We start from the raw sequence: 21542 nt of genomic DNA, 5'->3' as shown, positions 1-21542 counted from the left end.
ATTCCTTGTATTAAACATACCTGTTCCCCTTAATTCATCCCGATTACTATGATTACTATTGTGAATACGTAGATTGTTAACACTGTCATCTGTTTGAAAGACAAACAGAAAACACTGAGCTCTTTATTGAAATGGTGGTGATCTTTAAAGAGGCAGCCGTATGCAGCCTGCTATAGGTTTTGTCTCTAACTGCAGAGGAAGCGTCTCAGTCTTCAGGCTTTGAATGAAATAAAGGGATTGTTTGAGTAGCTACGCTCTACTAAATAAATCAATGATAAAAAGATATCCTTATCAATAATGATGCGTAATCATCTCAGGCTGAGCATCAACAGTTCAAACCAAACAGCCAGACCTCCCGAAGTCACGTCACAGCCGTGTGTGTGTGTGTGTGTGTGTGTGTGTGTGTGTGCGTGTGGAAGCTGATCAGAATCAATCGTGCCATCGGCCTGCCCACGGCTTGTAGCCTAATCATCAGATTCCCCATCACTCCCCTCTCCACCCTCTTCCAGTAATCAGTGTGCTTTGTCTGAAGGAGGCGGGCTCACAGCTTGAGGATGACATCACCATGGCAATACTGCTCGCTGACAGCCCGAGGGGTGCGCTGCTCTGTGATAGGCTCGCGTTGGCCTCCGCCCACCATCTCCACACAATGCGCTGTCCAATCAAAATGGCTGCTCGCGAATTGGACACACAGGTTAATTTGTGGCACAACACAGAGACACTGGAGCCGGGTACAGAATGCCTCTGGGTACATACTCATCCTCTTCACACAGTTGGCAAGGGCAGTAAATAAAATGCTAGAGGGGTGTGTGTGTGTGTGTGTGTGTGTGTGTGTGTGTGTATGGAGGGTGGTGTGATGATGAGAAAGGGTGAAAGAAAAGGAAGCTAAGGCTAGAAAGACAGGAGAAAGTTAAAACAAGGATAGAGTGGGGGAAGGAAAGACAAAATGGAGTAATGAGTGGAGGAAGCAGAAAAGATGGGAAGAAAACAAAGAAGGAACTAAGACTGGACCAAAGTTTCTTTCATTTAACTTTCATGCTAAAAGGGCAGTTTGTAGTTCAGAACATTGTGTGTGAGATGAGCGGTATGTAAACAGAAGTTCTGTCAGTTCAACGATCAGATGTGCAGGCCTCCATGGGGGGGGGGGGGGGGGGGGGGGGCATCTTGATTTAAATTATCGGTGGCACAATGTGATGAAAGGAAAGGGGTCCGTACTATTTTGCGGCTCTATTAACATTGGGGGGAAAAGTAGCTTTTGAGCGCGTCCGGCTCTTTTACTGTGCGGGGTCGCAAAGGTCACAAAAATTGTAATTTGTGAGCCACTGGCTGAAGGCTAATGGATGAGCTGCAAATAAAGATAAAGGACACATGAATAAAGTCAGTGAGCCATTCTAGACGACAGCAAATCATTATTGAGACAGAAACGTCTGCTGGGCAAAAGATCAGCCTTCACACTCAGCTACCTGCTGTCTTACAGTTTGAGTGTCTGCAGCGATCCAACGAGTGTTAACGTTGACATCGCAGCCTGTTGCTACGGTGCTCTTTAGAAACAAGCTCTCTGCACAGTCCACCTGTGTCTCATCACCTACACCTCCCCAGTGGATTGAAACCCCGTGTTCCCCCGTCTCTGTGCGAGTTCGTCGTAGTCCTCCACGTCAAGTTTCACAGTGATTTGACGCCAGATTTGTTTGTTCCGACCGAACCTCTGCTGTTGAGTGAAGACTGTTGTGACTACACCGTATCCTGGGACCTGCTCGTGGTTCACCAGTCGTAACAAACAGTTTCTCACAAAAACTACATTTTACAAGATTCAATTTGAACACATCATGATGATCATTATCATGATGTGAATTTAATTCATATAGGAAAATGGACCCTGGGACGGACCATGGATGTATCGAGAAAATCACACAGTGAGCGTCTATTTCCACTATTTACGGACAAAGTCACACGATGGGAGGAGGAACTAGACCATCACAAGGCATAAAATGGCCCCTACCCCACTTCCTACCCCCATACCTCCAGTGCCCTTCATCGGACCATTCCTGTCTTCATGTAGCGGTCCCGGCTGGTAAAGATTAGAAATTATTATCCTCCGCAGTTTTGCTATTGTTTGATGAGGACTGTTTCAAAGCAGTGCTTGGCTTCTTGCTCTGTGTGTTTCCTTTGAACTCGGCCTCTTTACGTATGTAATTAAAACATTGGCCTGAAGGCCAGTTCCCTGTAGTGTAGGTCGGTGGACAGCCTTCCGATGCCATTAAGCACAGATGGCAAATTGATTTCTAGGAATCACTCCCCCCCTCCTCTCATTGTGCGCTAGTGTTGCAGCGAGAAGCAGAGCCACAAAGCCAGCAGATTACACACAATAGTTAAATAAATTCCTCACTGCAGACGGGTTCAATAAGCTCGTATTAAATACTTTTTTTTTTTTTAGGCACACAATTAAATTGTATTAATTTTTGCATCATTATTCATTCATTTTACAATACACTTGTGATCCCTCAACATCATCGTCACAGTAAGGGGTGGGCAATTATTACTCGGCATTATCAAATTCATAATTAATCAGTATATGTCATGATTGATGTTGTTGTTGTTGCACCCATCAAGCACTAAAGCTGAGTTCACACTCGGCCGAGTGAAGCCAGCACGAGGCGCGCACGCCACAAAATAACCCAACCACGGCCGGTGCGTGGTGCGTAGGCCCCACAAGGGGTCGCAGCGCTTGGTCGTGCACCTCTGGATCTCTGCAACATGACGCTCGCGCAATCATGTGACTGTCACAAATAGCTCACTAATAAAAGCACTAGTTACATGTCTCGGGGTTATACTAAGAACAACACTTCGTTTTCAAATGGGTTAGAAACGGGAGGACTTAAAAATCGACATTTAAGTAAATATTAAGCAGCCAAATAAAAAAAGGACTTTCTTTTCTTTATAATACTTGACTTGTTTCTTTACATATCAGATATGCGTTTACAGATAATAAAAATCCCTCCTCTGCATCGTGGCGGCTGGTTAATGGCTTTTGGCCGGTTCCGCCTTCAGTCTATGGGCATGTCTCTGGGTTACACTGCTCATTGTGTTTGTACGCTCTCTGGCACTTTGTACACTAGTGTAGCGAACAGCGCAGAGAGCAAAAGAACACCTCCGTACATACTCTGAGCTCGCCACCATCCAGAGGCTCACGAGTATAAACAAAGCTTTAGTGTCGCATGGTCAGAAGCTTTCTTTTGTAAAGCTGGAACAGTTTCATGATAGTCACAATGGAAATGTTTTTAAAAAAAGGTTCTCATTCACTACAATATGTGGTTTGTCGTCCATCGTCTGCCTTATTCCATGTGAACGACACATTAGTGAAATTAGAGAATTAGAGAGCATCTTCTTGGCAATGTGCAGTGGAGAGACAGGAACAAAAGCAGGACATTGTTGTGTTTAAAAGATTTACTTTGGAAGATACCCACTCGTTTTAGCTAATTTAGCCTCACATTAGTTTCAGATAAACTTCGGAATACATTTTACTTGGAAAGGACAGTGGATTTAAAACCCCGATGACATCCCAGTGACACCATGAGGGTCATTTCCCCAGAGCCACAGGAGACGTTATACAAGCGGCGTTACTGATTGAGGAGTACTAACCTGGACTAGTCTGTTCAGTACTACGTCGGAATCTACAGCATGAGGTCAAAACATTTCGGCTGTTCTGCTTTTTTATTATCTCATTGCAAATACTGAGCAAACATACAACTGTAGATAAATACCAAAGTGTTATTGTGTAACAGGAATCAAGGTGTGTGTGTGTGTGTGTGTGTGTGCAGCTGGACAGCAGGGACCAGGGGCCTATACTGGGAGCCCAGCTGCAGTAATTGATTTCTGCCGCCACACCAGGGCTAAATGACTGGGATTAGTGGACTATGAACAAGGCCTATTTATTGCTGGGATGCTCATGATGAGCTCGTTACTCAGCTCACTGAGGCTCATGTAGCCGCCTGTCACGGGGGGGGGGCTGTGTGTGCACATTTAAGCCTGTGTCGTCAATAGGCCTGGTCGACAAGTATTACAGCCGCGAAGCCTGAGGAGTTAACAAAGCCATTCAAAAGAAAGCCTCCAGCATTCATTACGGCCACACACAAGGTGTGATATCTAAATACACCGAGGCTCAGCCCGGGCCTCTCTGCTGCGTCGCCGATTAAAATTGTCATTTATTTCAACGCGGCACTACAACAAGGTGGGGAAAAACACAAGCTATTGGTTATCTCTCACAGCCGAGCGGTCACATCAGACCTCAGTGCGCTCCTGAGATGGTGCTGAGGAAGAAGAGGTGGTATTCATGTCAAATGCTGAGAAAAGAATGAAAGGATGACAGAGAGAAAGGTGGTGTGTGTGTGTGTGGGGGGGGGGCTTTATTTAATGCTCTGCATTTTACTGTTATACTTCGGTAGTTGTGCCTCAGTGTGACATGAACGAGCTGGTGGATCCTCAGGTACACTGAAGGGTGCCTTGTGCATCGGTATCACACGCTGGGGGGCGGGACCGATACTGTATCAGATATGGACGTCGCCCCCTGACGTCACCCAGAGGGTTCTGACGTTTGTGGACGGCCCCAGACGTCTCCATCTTGGCAGTGATGACACAGCCTGACTCTTACAATGGACAAAGAGGTGGATCGTAGGTGGAGCTGAGGCGGGCGATGCAGCAGAGCAGACGACCTGAGACAACACCCACCTGTCACTCAAAGAGGCCACGCCCCTCATTTCCACATAACTTTAAGCCATGATATAATATAAACTGGTTCGCTGTAGAAAGGTTTACACTCCATACAGTTGTCATGGACAGCAATATAAGCTATAGAGACCAACATCTGATCAAAAAGTTGAAGGGTAATTTACAGTTGAACTGAATGTCTTTAACATGGGGTCTATGATGATCGACTCGCTCTTGGAGTCAGCCTCAAGTGGCCATTTGAGGAACTGCATGTACACAATGACACGAGGCTGCTGCATGACAAAGCATCAGTATTTGATGCCCTGGGAATGATAAGCGGCTGATCCTGAGTCTGTGAATTCTGATGAATTGATTTTTTCCCCCTGTTGGGTAAAAAAAAAAAAAAAAAAGAGTCATTCTTTATTAAACTATAACTGGCAGTGCAGGCATGTCAGCAGCTGCATCACCAATACACATCAGATGTAATGAACATGAATGTTTGGAGTGTTGGGTATTTGTATTTTTGTTCAGTGTGTGTGTGTGTGTGTGTGTGTGTGTGTCCACATCAACTACAGTCATGTAGAGAGAGATCAGGACTGAGGTGCCTAGATGTGGTTTTGGAGATCTTCAGTGCACAATATGATGATGAGATCATGTAAAATGTAAACCAGCTGTGCCATAGTGGATATTTGGTCTACAATTTCAAAAACATTCACGTAAACTGTCTAAAGAACACTTTAACAGCTAAACATGTTGAAGGAGCTACATGGACGTGAAATAATTGCAGACTGAAAAAATAAAAGCGGCTCAGTTTTGTTTTTCATGACGTTTTATCGCGGTCGAGTACAACACACAAGGTTGAAATGTCACGCTCTGAGGCGCTGTGCCAGCTGCTGCTGGACTCCTTTGCCCTGGGTGGCACAATGACAGCGGCAGTGAGAAATGGAGGATTTCTGCTGCTGGTGATCTGCGTGTCAGCGATGATCCAACTACAGCAGGCAGCTGGGAAGCAAATGTTAAACGCTCCCCGCTCTCCATGTCCCTTCAGGATTCTCCCACCTCAGACTTGCTTGGCTGATAAGCTGCCTGGAGCTTGTCCAAGGTCAGCAGATATTTAGCCCCACCCCAGTATTTACATAGCGGGTGCCTCAGAAGAGCCGGGGCTAAAGGAGTGGTCGGCACTTACATGAGCCGAGCGCCCTCCCAGTGCTGATGTACTGAAGGATGTGGTCAACGCTGACATCTGCTGGTGGAAAGGTGAAGTGCATCCCTGTCTAATGTTACAATCTGGAGAATCGTTGAGTTTATGCATGCCAAGGATTACTTCAGCACATTTCAGATTACTGGTGGTTCGATCCCCCGGCTCCATTAGTCCAGTGGTTCTCAACTGGTCTGGCTGCGGGACCCACCTCCATTTGTAATGCAAAATGTCCACTTGCCTAAATTCGAGCTGTGGTCTGTTTGACGTCATCAGACATGTCTTCAGTTCGCCTACTTAGTGTTTTGCGTTTCGCTTAATTTGCACATGAAAACAAACTTTGTGGGTGTTCTTCTATACTGTGAAATGGCGGGTGTCTATTTGCATTACAAGGCATTAACGCCAAATACTGTTAAGGAGTGTGAATAACTCCAGTGCATAAAAAAGGTAAAGGCCAGCGATCCACTGAAAACGGGTCTGCGACACCAGTTGAGAATCACTGCACTAGTCCATGTGTCCTTGGGCAAGACACTTAACCCCAAGTGTCTGCCTATGTTGTATGAATGCTGGTTAGTCCTGATGGGCAGGTGGCACCTTGCATGGTAGCCCTGTCCTCGGTGTATGAATGGGTGAATGATGACATGTTGTGTTAAAGCACTTTGACAGTAGTGATCATTTCCTGATCCTGGGTCAGTTGAATGTTTGGTTAGACCTGAGAAACAGGCAGCTGAAACATGTAGACAGAGTGCGGAGCCCAGGAAGGGAAAAAAACAACGGTTAAAAATAAATACATAAAAGATGTCAAATTGACAGATCTCGCAAAACTTTGCCACGCCATTGTATCCGGGACCAGACCTAGAACAGTTAGCTAATTGGGCATTGTTACATTTTGACGGAGCTTCTATTCTAACTGGTGCAGCTTTTCTAGCCTTTACGGCACTCTTTCAGCGATCCAGGAAACACACTGACCATATGCATGCGTTTTAAATCATCTCATGTGATGCTGTTCCGATAAGCAACGCGACCAGGTGGTTCTCCAGTTCTGAAAATGCGGAAGTGCCTTGAACCTGCATTCTCTCTCGTGTCCACCAGGAGGCGACTCCTCTGGTTGTATAGAAGTCTATGAGAAAATGACTACTTCTCTTTTGATTTATTACCTCAGTAAACATTGTAAACACGAGTTGATGGTCTCAATCTCTAGTTTCAAGTCTTCATTACAGCATGATGTTCATTTCGTAAATTATGATCTATTAAGAGACAAATGGACAATAAAAAACAGGATATGATTTAGGGCGGGGCTACCTTGTGATTGACAGGTTTCTACCAGAGCTGTATACAGCCACGATGTGACAGCCTAAACACTGAACTCGAGGCTTCAAAACCGCAGCCAACAAACCAACGACGACGTCCACTTCTTATCTTTTCTAAAATGACGTACTTTATTTTAAGCTCTTTATGTATTCTATTTTTAATTACAGCCCATATTATTAATGTATATATTACTTATAATTCATCCAGTTCAGTTTGAAAACGGACTATAAATATTGTGGCGATAATATTCAATTGTACTTTCTCACTTAATGGTCGTGCAAGTTAGACATTTTTGTGATGTTCCAGACCTTTGCATGAGGAAATTCTCTCTAACTGGACCTCTTTAGCCTATGCTGAAGGAAACTTATGAAGGTAAACATCAACATGTGTATGCCTGCAGAACCTGCAGCACTGATTTAATGTCTTTATATTTGAGACCAATCTCAAAATATCATGCTATGAACCTCTTCCTGGGGTGTGTACGCTCTGTTGTTGTGGTTGTTTTCATGGTGCCAAACCTGACATCTTATGGAGATCCCACAAAACTTTTGCAAGATCTCCCTTGCAACATGGGCTCTGTAAGAGGGGGGGGGGGGGGATTTGTACTTCATGTCTGGTGAAGCTATATTATTACTTCCCTAAAGTATGCAGATGATGGACCACAATCAGCAGCTTCGACTGAACTTCGCAGTTGAAAACCAGCAGAAAAAAAAAAGAAACCCAGCAGAAAACCAGCTTCGTAGTCATCACTTATTCATCTTTTGTAAATGAATTGAAATGTAATAATGTAAGACACATTAAGTTTGTGGCATCACAGTGTGGCCAAAGATGATACCACGTAACAGCAATGTGCCTGGATTGAATCTGTCCCAGGTCTTACCAAAACCCATAACAAACATCTGACCTGTTCCCTGTCAGATGCATCTCAAAGGGCTTCTTTTGAAGCAGTCTGTTACCAGGTAGTGTCTGACCTTCTTAGTGTGAGCCCAAACAGCGGGACTCATTTTGGCCACTTAAATCCGTTATCTCATTCAATGATTCCCATTAATTACCTAGACTGTGGCAGGCTGCCAGAGTTACATAACGCAGTCTGCCCAGGGAATCAGGAAGGGCCCCCTGCTCCCACTGACTGTCAACCGGGGCGGACTGTCCTCCGTGCAACTGCAGTGATGTTGGCAACCCACCCGACTTGAAACACAGACCTGGTCTCGTTTACCATGCTCTGTGGGTGTGATATTTTCTGCTGTGTCATCACCAATAATATTTCTTTCATTATTTTGTTCTTTAGCCTCTTTGTGTCCAACATACGGGTGGTGTTGAAAGAGAATTTGCATGATACGGATGCAGACGTGCCGAGTGAATCAGTGTTTTGTTCTCCGCTTCATCCAAGTCGTGAAAAGACACCTTCAAAATGGCTGCTTCCCCCAATCAGCTCTTTGCTCCTGCCTTTTTTCTCATGCAGCTGAGGAAGCAAGGGGATAATTACACATCAGTATGCGTGTGTTCTCACAATCACCATTTCATCTCCTCCTCCCAAATATCATCCGCTTTCCACCCAGTCCCCTAAAACCACCTCGTGACTTGTAGTGCACTCTCAAAAGGCTGCTTTCAATCAGAGACGAGGCTCTCTCTTCATATGCCATCACAGCCTTTGCCCAAAATACTGAGGCGATCCAGATGTTATTGATGGCATCCTTTACCAAACAAGATAAATACCAATATCAGTGTTAAACTGGGTTTACTGGGAAAGCAATCATAAACCTGTAAAGATCGATTGTTGTCCAATTTCTGCTCTCCAAACATCTTAGTTTGCACATATTTAGATCAGATAGGTCTTTTTCTGGTGGTGTGCCCACGAACCCTTTTAAAAAGCTCAGTGTTTGGACCGCAATATTTATAGAATCCTGCTTACGGCCATGTTGCCAGTAGGTGGCGCTATGACTATGAGTTAATATTGGCATGCCGAAGTCCTCAAACCATGACTCTCACTGTTTTGACAAAGTACTGGCTAGCTACTCAGCGAGACTTATGAAAAACATTAAATATAGATTCTGACATGTTCCCGCGGTACTGGCCCATCTAGCCCCCCAGTTACAAGCGGCTCGCTAGCAGGAACTCAAGATCAAGCACCAAGAGGGCTCTGCATCACCTATCTCTAAGTGCACAGCATTGGGGAGATTGACGGGCATGCAATGCACATTAATGGGAAAATACACGGAGAAAAGATGTACCAATAACACGAGCAGAGACAAATGTGAGGGGGAGTTTATGGGAGCAATTGGACTCTATTTGTATGTGACTGGACGGGTTCTGTCTGAATTAATGGGAGAACAAATTGACATGCTCGTTACTGAATTTAGATAGCTAGAGCTAATCTATCAAGTTCATCTCTCCATCGTTATTTGATGAAATGTTACTACGTTTACATGAGGCATTTTAAATCTCTATAAGTGCGCCACCCAACCCTCAAACCCCCCCCCCCTCCCAACCTTGCCCGTAGGCCTCAGCACACATGCATTATTCATGTGAGCTAAACAAGCTACATTTAATTTCCCAATCATCTGTTGGCATGGCTTGTAATGAGATGCTAATAGCGGAGAAGCCTAAACTCACGTAAAGGGGGAGAGAAGGAGGGAGAAAAATGGAAAGATAGACAAAAGGCGTTTAGGATTGCATGATCGACCCAGAGATAAGGACCTATCTCCATCACCCAGCGCTCGCTCATGTCTTTGCTCTTGTTTGGCTTCTATTTATGTGCATATCATTTTCTCTCATTCTCTTGTCTTTTAATCTGCAACATCAGCACTGGACTGCAGAGGGCATCTGGTAAGACAAAAGCCCCTTTCACACTGCCGGAAACAAGATCCACGGTTGCGCTGGATCTGCTTGTTCACACTGTGGTTTCAGAGAGCACGCCGGCATTACCGGGGCAAAAGAGGCCGGACGTGTAAAACAGCGGCGGCGTCTACTATACGCATTGGGCAGCAACTTGCATCAGTCCATACGGTCCCTGTTATAAGACGGTTGATCTCATTCTCTGCTCAAAGTACAAAGGGCTCCTGGACCTTGTCCCCCCCAATTCGCCGCCGTTCTCGGTTGCTGAAGGTTAGCTGCTGCACATTTTTTTTGTCTCCGGTGGACATATTAATAGAAATATTCTCATTTATATATTGTTTTTATTGTTTGTTTTGTGTATTCATCACCTGGCATATGTTCATCTGCAAAAGCAACTTTTTAGTAGGTTAATGTTTGGTGACAATGAGTAAAGCTCATACAGGCACTTCAGTCAGCTATGAGGTCCTTTGGGTAGAAAGCGAGGGGGGAGTTGCTTCATTCAGTAGACTAAAACAGCCTGCAGTTACATTGCGCTGATGTATTTCTGTGCTTTCAGAGAAGTAAAGACGTTCTTTAAGACTTATGCACACCTGGATGTCCCTTGTGCCCAAGTGTGCAACATTTAACTATTGTATATACTTAATAAGTTGGCTATATAATACTTAATAATACATCATAGTATATTAGGGAAAAAAATCACTTGGCAACATATAGCTAAGCTAACGTCAGCCAGCTAAGCTAACGCCAGCCAGCTAAGCTAACGCCAGCCAGCTAAGCTAACGCTGGATACAAACAGTGACAGTAAAACTTTAACGCACTTAGCTCAGCTCACTATTTTGTTAGGAGAAATTATCGTCTTTCCTTCTTTTCTTTCTTATTGCAAGACAAAAGATAATACATTTAACAGAACAGACAACAATAATAATGAAAACAGTCCAATTAAGAATATTTGGTCAGCCCCGGCCTTTTGTTCCCCACGCCGCCCCTCCAGAGGGAACTGACAGAGTGCCCCGAATAGAGCTCGAGTCGCCATAAAGAGTTCCCATCCACACAATGTTTTGTTGGCAGAGGAGTTTGACAGAAAGAAAAATACTAAAAGAGAAAAAAGAATGGTGTGAGGGGGTGATGATAAAAAAACAATCACATAAACAAAAAGAGAACAAAAGCAGAAGATATAATGGTCATGACAAAAAAGCAAACAAATTGTTGCTGGGCGGATGGGAGGTTGTCAGGTTTGGGGAAGTGGTGAATTAAAAGTTTAAAAGTTTGTTTTTAACAATATTTTCTAATAATAATTATATCAGTAATACTAATACTGTAAATATCTACAGTAATTATAAAGAAAAGTATAAAAGTATAAAGAGTAAATTGAATATGCTATTGTCAGTCGTAATAAACTGAAAAAGCACAGAAAAAAGGAAAACTAGAACACATACACACACACTTACTGGTTATCAAATGTTTACTACAGCGTTTCCCACAGCAGAGCTTAGCTAGTGCAGAGGCCAAAAAGCAGTGCATCTGTTCTCTCATTGCAGGGCATGTTCCTCCACTCATTTGGCAGACTTGCGAGTGCTCCCATGCTTGTTCTAATTGGCTGTGAATGGCCCCTCGGTTCACTCGGGGCAGCCTTTGATGAGCTTGGAAGACTGGCTGCTTAAGTGGCTTTTGAGTGAAGCTCTTCACGAGAGGCTGAATAGCAGCTCGGCTGCTCTGCTGAGAGACGAACACGGGGCGACACTCTAGCAGGACGATGAGGAAGATGAGACGCACAACCAAGAGCTCATTTACTGTGCAGTCAAACGTGACCCTGGTGACACAAACACTGCAGCGTTTCCCAGACGGCGATGTATTTGTGGGGGCCGCTACAATGTCAACACTGACTGCCACACATCGATTGTACATCCTTTTATTTTTTCCCCACATTCTTCATTTTCTGAATTCTGTGTTGTACGATGTATGCATATGTTTTCATCAGAAAGATCTAATTGTGTGGCAATATAATGAATGAATGGATTTGCTGTAACACAACAGCTCTGCAATAGATACGACCATGATGAGGGTTTGATTTTAGAGAGATGTTAATTCTATTAACAATAAGATGTATTGACAATCAATCTTAAATCTAACTCGCAGTAAGACAACAAACATGCCGTTCATGGAATTTTAAATTCATAACCCTTACATAACTCATAACAGAAAAGATATTACACCCCTGTAGCATGTTACTCAGTAATGTGTTGACACTGGTTCAGCTGCTACCATGGCTACACATGCAAGTTACGGATGGTGTAACACAGGGGTCTTCAACGCGTTTCAGGCCATGGACCCCCAAACTGATAGAGATGTGGAGCAGGGACCCCAGACTATATATATTGTATAAAATTATGTTTTATATTAAATGGGCCTAGTACCATGAATACCTCTTTATTGTGCATTCAATACTAAGCTATTCAAATAATACACAGGTTCACATATTCATGTTTTTATTTTAAACATGTGCAAGGTACAGCGAGTAGGGAGGCCGTGCAACTGCCATTTATAAACACACCATGTCAGCTGATACCAATGCTAATATCAACATTGTCTGTTAATTGCATGATAATCATGCACACAAGCTATTCAAATTGACATTTCTTTAAATAAATGTGGAAACGAAAAATGAGTGATGGCCTATTAGTGCCACTGCCATGCATAAACATACCGCTTATCTTTCATACAATACTGAACTATTAAAATAATGGACAGATTCATGTGTTTTGGTCGAGTTACAAAACAATCCATTTTCCCTCATAACAATGTCCAAACACATGGCATGATAATATACTGGCCTCAGTAGTTGAGCTGCAGTGTTTTAGCAGTGTGGGAAAAAAATATTCAGAAAAATTGTCCAATCAAGCAACAATTTCACGACCCCCCTGCAGTACCTCCTCAGACCCCCGAGGGGTCGCGGACCACCTGTTGAAGACCTCTGGTGTAAAACACAACTTCATCCCAGCATATGTAAAAAGCTGGACTCAGTCATCTCCCTCCTCGGTTCAGACAGAAAAATACACCGCAGGGAAAAGACAGTAAACCAGAGTGGAGCTGCTGTACGGTGGCCTCACCTCTAGGACTTCAGAATGATGAGGAGGAGAGCCTCCTCCCTGGATTAAAGCCGCACCATGCATTCATTCTAATCAGCATGTGTAGCCAGGCTTGACCAGCAGGGCGCCGGGGGCTGCACCAAGTGTGTATGTGTGTGTGTGTGTGTGTGTGTGTGTGTGTGTGTGTGTGGCCAGCCATGCTGAACCCTGCTCTTCAAGGTTCACCGCAGCTCTCTGGCTGCAGAGGAGATCTTGGTGGAGGCAGTTGTCGCTGACCTTTCAGCAGCCGCCTCCTGAGGGGACCTGACCGAGCTGTGGCCTTTTAACAAACGCCAGCACAGATCACTCAATGCACACCAGCTGACATTTACCGTTATTACCTTCATCCTACTAATGAGATTCCCCCTACAAATATGATCCCGTTTGCATTATTACTCATCGTCAAATCAACCAAACGGATGTTCTAACAATATGTATGCCGCTGACAATCTCACGTCTACTTGAGGTTAATCTCCATCTCTGTTTGGATTTCCTGGCCTGACACTTTTACCGTTTTGAGTTTATTCTCAGCGCTCATCAACCAGGCTTCCAGCTACAGCAGGTGTTTGGTGAAGGATTGTGCGCCGTTTATTCTCTTAGTCTCGCAATTAAGAATCAGTGTTTCTGCTGACAACGTGTGGCGGAGAACGAGAGGCAGCGAGATGGGCCCCATGAGCAGATTATCATAGACCTTTGATATGACAGACGTATCCAACGCAGACCTGCTGATGCACGTTAGACCCGTTCACGTGTCAGCTGTCACGCTCCTGGTCTCTGTGAAAAGAGACTTCCCTCTGCAGTGCAGTTCATACACTTCACTGATAACCCACAGAACTGGAGAGCAACACCTCAACATTTTTGAGCGAGCCGTATTTGCCACATCTATTTTATAATCGAGAGTTAAAACCAAATAACACGTCCCGTTGTACAAATTGGCCACAATATCAGTTAACAGAGTCAGTAATAGTTTATGTAATCTATAGCTTTCTACATACAGCCCTGTCTTAACACACAGTTAGAGTTGGGGAACACAGCAGAACATTTAGCAGCTCAAAAGACACATTTTCTAAAAGAAAGTTTGGACTTACCTTCATCTGGTGGACACGAACACATCTCGACAATAATCAAAGCGTTTCTCTGTGTCTGCTGGACATCTAATGAAGCAACGGCATGCTAACAAATTCAATCGTCAATTTGGAAGTGAAATGTTAACGTTGTGTTTCCAGCTCCATTCTGCTGCAAGTGTTTCCCCACAGTTGGGATCAAGTTGTGAGGTGTCGTGACCTATCGGTCTGAGCTCGGATTTAAAACCCAGCATGACGACACAACAGCTGGAGTACTTAAAAAAATCAGAAAACACAAAATAGGAGGCACAGCCACGCATCAAGAGACAGACTCCTCCCTGAAAGCAAGCCTTGTCTAAACCGATTGGTTCAACACGTGTGGTCCTGCGTTCAGCTCTCTGTACTTTCACAGAGTTTAGTTTGGTGCTTTCAGATGCCAGCCTTATTTCACCGTTAGCTGGTCACCCTCAAATTTGTGAGAATAGGCTCTACAAATAAAATTGAAAATGCTACTTGATAAACAGGGAAGAATGTTAGAAGAGGAAACATCCCCAGTGAGCTCTTAGAGCTGTAGTTTGTGCACGCTGTAGTCGGTTGATTGAGTGCAAGTGTCCCCACCTCTATGACAACGGGTTCACCTACCTTGGACCTGAGCGCCCAGTACTCCTCCGTGTCGTATTCCACATGTTTGAAAGCAGTCATATAGTCCAAACTGATGACCACCGTCTGCAGACAACAGAGCAGTGACATGTCAAGAAGTGGGGAGTCAACAGGTACACTTCTATTTCAAAATAAAGCTAAATTATTAATAAAGCTAAAAAAATCTATTTATTTTCCTCCTGTAAAACAAAACATGACCAACCAGTTTTTACCAATAACATCATGACATCCATCCATCAATCTGCAACTCTTAGAGAGACGGTAGGTGTTTCTCAACAGTCCTCTGTAGCTCCGTGTCACGCTACAAGCCCGCCCACTTTTTAACAGTCCAATGAAAGATTTGATTTAAATCTCTCGTAACTGTACACTGTTCAAATATGAATTTGAAAATATTGTTTCACTAAAGAAAACTTCTGTTTCACTGAGACTTTAACAAAGTGCTCAGTTGGGCTTGTATGTATGGCTGACATGTAGCTAGAATCGTGTGCTAAACTAACTGTTAGTTACAAGATATATTCTGGTGTGCAGTGACTCACGGTGGCTGCTGCTCGTCCAAAGCGGACGACACTCAGGTCATTGAGGTTCAGCTGTCTGTTGTAGAGGTAGAACCCGGAGGAGGCGAACACTGCTGTGGCCAGAGAGGAGACTTTGAGGAGGTGACCAGCCATCAGAGCAACTATGGGAGGAAGAATGAACATGGAGCATTAACAGAAACACAGACAAACATGAACTGTGGATCTCACTTTGCTGTCTGGCAACCAGACTTGTAGGACTTGAGAATTGTGTGCAGCTGCTTCTCTCCCGAGACAGAGCTAAATGATGTCCCGCCCACACTGGAGGGGAAAACAACTTTTTAACGTTTTGGTGTCAGCTAATCTAATAGGGTGAACCGGTCCTGATCAGAATCGATCAGAACAGGAACAGTTACTTCCAGTTAGAGCCGATCTGTAGGCTACTTGAAGTTTACAGACCTCGTTAGGATTTATTCATGCGTTTGAAAATATATATTTATGTGGAAATGTCCGTGTAAGCTGAACAAGCTCAAAACTGTGGAGATGACAGTGGACTTCAGGAGGAAACGGGCAGGAAAGATCACTGCAGACCCTTCACACCCTGGACACAACCTGTTCCAACTCCTCCAACTGTTCATTTATATTATACATAGTTAAATGTTTCTGCTTAGTTTCTCTGTTCTACATTATTGTCTTTGATGTCTTTTTATAAATAAGCTTTATTATTAACAACACAAGATTTTAGAGGAACTGCAGCGCCTGGCTCGTGTTCATGGCGTCAGAGCAAGCGGGATCAAGTTGGACACAAATCTACCCAGCATGCATTGTGCGCCGATCACCGGTGATCGGTTCATCTTTGTGGAAATGTCGGTCACACCTGACAATGTTTGAAAGATATGTGAAAAATGATAAGACACATTTCCCATCCCCTGGAATAAAATTGTAATTTCCACAAAGTTGGTCGACACTTAAGACACAAAATGGAAAAAAATAGGAATGGTGAAAATCTAAGCAGCGGTGTCACATCTGTATCATCCGACTTTAAATCACTTGTTCCAAAAGCACTGATTACGACACTTGAATAGAACCTTCCTCTCTGTCCTTCAAACTCCACACCTCCTGTTTGTAATGCGAGCTTTCTGTAATAAAGTTGTGGTGTTCAAACCCAAGCTGAGGAGATCCCAATGACATCACAGATGTCCGTTTTACTTGAGAAGCACGTAGCCGTGATAACTAGTACACTTAAACTTCTGTGCAAAGTGGTGGAACGCCCCTTTAAACCAGTTCGCCATAATGCATTGAGAAATGTGGCAATTCAAAGTGTTCTTGTTTGCGAAGACACACCTGTACGTTGTTACATTGTACCCAATACATGTCAGACATCAGCATTAGCGCCTCTTCAACTCGGCGTGCACATTAAACAGTAAATGAAAGCCGTTCCTGTGAAGTTAATCGGTCAAAGACAACTTGTATCACATCACATGCACAGACCGGTACGTTTGGTAACACGCGTGGTGAAGTGGACGCAACTACTAGCAGTCACAATGTCACATTATGCAACCGCTTCATGTGAAACAGCTCGTGAACGTTACCTTACCTGTGTGCCCATGGGGTTCATTCAGAGAACCGCGCGCGCTGTCTTCAATGTACCTTCTGCTGTGACCTCAGAGCTGTGAGCGCGAAGAATTCTGGTTAACGTAGTGCCGCGAGAGAAGGCTGCTGCGTTCCCATTCAATACCGACACTCTCACGAGACTTTGACGTATAGAGAGGTTGCCTTTAAGTTGTCCGTCAATGCAGCCAGCGTGTATGCGCTGATATAATGTCAATATCTACCTCTATTGTCGCTGTTTATGATAGATAGAAAACTACACTTCGGTCAACCGCGGACCCCGATGACGTCTTTCACACGCGTCACACACATTAGGCTCGTTCGAGATGCTTCTCGCCTGGAAAGTAGACCGTCTACTTTTAGGAGTTAGCAACACTGAGTGGACGAGAGCATGCGGAAGCAGCAGGGGGCGGTGACAAGAAACTCTGGACTTCTCAAAAGTCTCGCCAGCTGTCAAAGCCGGCTGAGAGCTGATCCAGCTGTGATCAGCTGATCCGCCGTCATCAGAAACAGACGCTTCACGTGACGATAAAAAAGGAAAGGACGTCACTTTTCTCTTATAACATATTTCCTCGTTTCCTCTCTCATTGCATGGGCTCACCGTGCTTCAATGCTTCCCTTATTAGCTCCTTTAGCATGGACCTTCCTTTACGAAAGGAAAGTAGATAATTCCGCCCCACAATTCCATGCGGCGGCAGCATTTAAAGTGACGCCCCTTTCGGCCGTCCATGAAAACAAACGATATGCTTATGTTACACAGGTTTAACAAACATACTCATGCAGACATAAAGTAATGGGATTCATGTTGATGAATATGAACAGACAGTGCCAATGGGGTCATGCTTTAGTTGCTCTTTTTGTAGTCCTTCGTTGTAGTTTCATTGGCAGACCTTTTCCTAACTCCTCATCTTTCCTTGACCCCATGGCGTTTACAGCAGCACCAAGACATAAATCAATACATATAATTATGGCACGTAACATATATAAATATTAGATGTCACACAAGCTAAAATGAGAATAGAATAAATATAGAAATCATACAACAGCATTTGTGGACAAATGACACAGTAAAGTGAGTGTGTGATTGATAGCAGCAAAGTCAACACATCTATGTAAACAGTGTACATCAGGTCATATATAATATGATTAAGCAATGGTACTCTGTGTTTGTCTGTATTCATATAGTCTCAATGTAACATATTGACATAATATAGTACAATATGTCACATTATGATGTGGGATATGAGACATATTTGGTGTAGTAGCACATGCTACAGGTAGAGCAGGTGTGCCTGTGGTGTGTGAATGTGAGATCGTCCTGATGGGCAGGTGGCACCTTGCATGGTCGTGTAATGGTAAAAATATGCATTTGAACTTTGTGTTCTCGATGTGAACTCGAAAACCTACGTGTCATCTATTAAGGAAAATAACTACTGGAAAAGTAACAAAACTACTTGCAGAGTGGCAGAACAACTTGTTCCTTACATAGAGTAAAGAAAGTGCAAACTAAGCAGTAATCAGAACTGGTGGTTGAAACACCTCGTTACCTTGAGTGTGTCGAAGCTGTGAAAAGTCAGCTGGATGCAGCAGACAAGCCCTCGTGGGTGCTGCACTTTTGAGAAATAACTTGTTGCTGTATAAATAAAGGGGCTTGTGTGCTACATATTTTGAAGCATTCACACAGTCTACTGAATGATGCTCAGCAGCTTGCACGGCAGCCGACGCTACAGAAGAATATATTACATATTCATTTTCTCATCAAAACCTTGACGTCAAACGATTTTCTCTTGAAAAGCCAGACCAGTGGGCAACACCAGAGCACCATGGGAGAAATGTTCATATGTACACATTGAAATGCCCGTTTGGCAGTATATAATGTAACCAAGTACATTTACTCCAGTACAGTACTTGACTTTAGTATTTTGTATACTGTAGGCCTACTTCTACTCTACACAGTTCAGATAGAACTGATAGAGATGGAGCAGGGACCCCCGACTATATATATTGTATAAAATTGTGTTTTATATTAAATGGGCCTAGTACCGTGTATACCTCTTTATTGTGCATTCAATACTAAGCTATTCAAATAATACACAGGTTCATATATTCATGTTTTCATTTTAAACAAGCACAGTGAGTAGGGAGGCCGTGCCACTGCCTTTTATAAACACACCTTGTCAGCTGATACCAATGCCAATATCAACATTGTCTGTCAATTGCATGATAATCATGCATACAAGCTATTCAAACTGATGTTTTCATTTTAAACATGGAAATGAAAAATGAGTGATGGCCTGTTAGTACCACTGCCATGCATAAAGATACCAGTTATCTTTCATACAATACTGAACAATTAAAATAATGAACACATTCATGTTTGAGGTTTTTTTTCTTCTTTTTCTAATCAACCAAAAATGTTGCAGACCCCCTGTTGAAGACCTCTGGTTTAGACTATTGTTTGGACAAAGCATTGTGAACACATCACTTTGGGCTCTGGGTAATTTGTGACATAATTCCTCATGAATCAAGAACATAATCAGCAGACGAATCCATAATCTAAACAATCAATAGGTGCTGTCCAATAGAAAACGTGTAAATTAGCTCCACAACGATGCTATTTACACATTACTGCATCCGTAATAATGACCTCATCATATCTATCTGTCATTGCACAACTACTTCTGCTTCTTCCTGATGAAACTTACTTTTATGTTTTAAGTATGATTTGGAATGCAGGACCTTTACTTTGGAGTGTAATGGAGTATTTCTACAGTGTGGTATTAGTACTTTCAATTAGGGATTAGAGTACTTCCCCCACCACTGCAGGAGTTTACTGCCCCCTGGTGGCCAAGCATTCAACCTGCTCCATCAGCTACTATCCATGGTTTGGTCGCATCCAAACGGCAGTGGTGAAGGAAGTACTCGAGTAAAACCACTAATTGAAATACTACGGTACAGGTTATCTCACAACAGAAGACACAGTAGATTCCAACACTGGAGATCAGTGAATGTTGTTTTATAAAGTTGGCATTAACCTGCCATTTACTGTGACAGGATGCTTACAGGAAGTACAACACTATCAATGACAATAAGGACTACGAATACTACTACTGCACAGCACATTCAAACAATGGCAATCATGGTCAGGCCCACAGTCACTGAAGGAGGAACACACTTGGTTCGTTCTTCAGAATGGAGATCTATACACCAACCCTGGTGTACTGGTCCAAATGTTCCACATATCCAGCAGCTGAGGCAGCAGGAGCAAACAGTCTTAGTGAGCTGGGGCCGGGCAACAACAGCAGTGTGTCGGTCTCGTCCACACAGCAGGATCACGGAGCTTCAGTCCTGTTCTCCGTCTCTGTTTGACCTCTGCCCTGCAAACGGACGTCTGTTCCTCTGAACCTGCAGCTGAAAACAAACAAACAGGGGAATCCAAAAGGACATGGTGTGATAATGTGAACACGTCTCCCTAATACTGGAATTATATCATAATCAGGTTTAGTATAGTGTCTAAGAACATATGCCTCATATGCTTAAATGTATTGAGATGCTGTTGCATTTTGACCATGATGTAGGTTTACCTTTGCTCCCTCCAGCACGTGCGGGTCTTTCTGCAGCGCGTTGTTCAGCCCTTCCTCTGTGGAGAAGCCCACCCAGCAGAAGCCTCTGTGGAAGCCGGAGTCTTTATCCTGGAGCGACGCACAAACACAACGCAACGAATGAGCAGGTTTGGCAGAAGAAGAAAATAAGAGTCCTTCAGTCATTCTAATGCCGTGACAACAACTTACAAATGGAAGCAGACACTTCTTCACGGGGCCGAACTGTGTAAAGTACTCCCTCATCTCCTCTGCGAAACAAACAGGAACACGTTATGCTATCTCCGTTCACGTCCCATGCAGAGGCTAACAGCTAGCTAAGGTGACAGTGGTAGCAAGGCTGCATACAGAGCCAAACCTTGTACAAATACAGAGGCTGGCACACCGCGCTGCCACATATCGATGCTTATTTGAACCATTAAATATACTTACTGCTGGCTATAGTCCATGGTACTTTAGACACGAAGACCTCGAACACTTTCTTGGTCGGCGCCGCCATGTTTTGCCCTCGTCTTCTTCTTCTTTGATTTAATGGGGGTATACAAACCACCGTTTAAGGTGCATGTCGCCACCTAGTGTACCAGAGTGTGTAACATCATGACAATTGTCATTTAACCACAATAATACTTTTATTATTTATAAATAAAAAAACCTGTGTTCATGTAGAAGTTATATTCTGGATATTGAACGCGTTTCATTCCAGTGTTTAAATGAAGCCCTTTGAACCTGTGCTTGTTTGTCCCCCGTCTCTAACGGCCCTTTGACACTCTCCTCCCTCATCTCCCACTCTGCCCTTCAGCCTTCCTCCTTACACACTGGACCTCCTACACTCTATCGGCACATGTTCAACCGTTTCTTTACAGTTGTATATCTCACGTTTAACTGTCTTTTTTTAATGATGTCCTGACCTTAACCTAAACAAG

The 21542-nt window shown here is 43.7% G+C and overlaps 2 protein-coding genes across 2 annotated transcripts in view; both read right to left on the bottom strand.

Moving 5' to 3' along the window:
- Positions 1-17261, bottom strand: part of adck1 (aarF domain containing kinase 1) — a 49945-nt gene extending 32684 nt beyond the window's left edge. The window contains exons 1-3 of the mRNA XM_079287258.1: positions 17007-17261; positions 15434-15573; positions 14880-14963 (exon numbers count right to left, since the gene is read on the bottom strand). Coding sequence (XP_079143384.1) covers positions 14880-14963; positions 15434-15565 — 216 coding nt within the window. The 5' untranslated portion in view covers positions 15566-15573; positions 17007-17261. The remainder of the gene's footprint in view (positions 1-14879; positions 14964-15433; positions 15574-17006) is intronic.
- A 1857-nt stretch (positions 17262-19118) lies between these two features.
- Positions 19119-21132, bottom strand: slirp (SRA stem-loop interacting RNA binding protein). Its single transcript, XM_079286410.1, has 4 exons — positions 21052-21132; positions 20812-20870; positions 20605-20712; positions 19119-20431 (listed from the first exon to the last, which is right to left on the bottom strand). Exons 1-4 carry the CDS (start codon positions 21116-21118, stop codon positions 20363-20365), a joined length of 303 nt encoding a protein of 100 aa, XP_079142536.1. The 5' UTR covers positions 21119-21132; the 3' UTR covers positions 19119-20362.
- Positions 21133-21542: the final 410 nt, after the last annotated feature.

Source organism: Melanostigma gelatinosum (genome assembly GCF_949748355.1).
Source record: "Melanostigma gelatinosum genome assembly, chromosome: 16".
Classification (NCBI taxonomy): Eukaryota; Metazoa; Chordata; class Actinopteri; order Perciformes; family Zoarcidae; genus Melanostigma; species Melanostigma gelatinosum.
The sequence above is the reverse complement of the archived record's forward strand: the minus strand, read 5'-3'. Positions and strand labels throughout refer to the sequence as shown.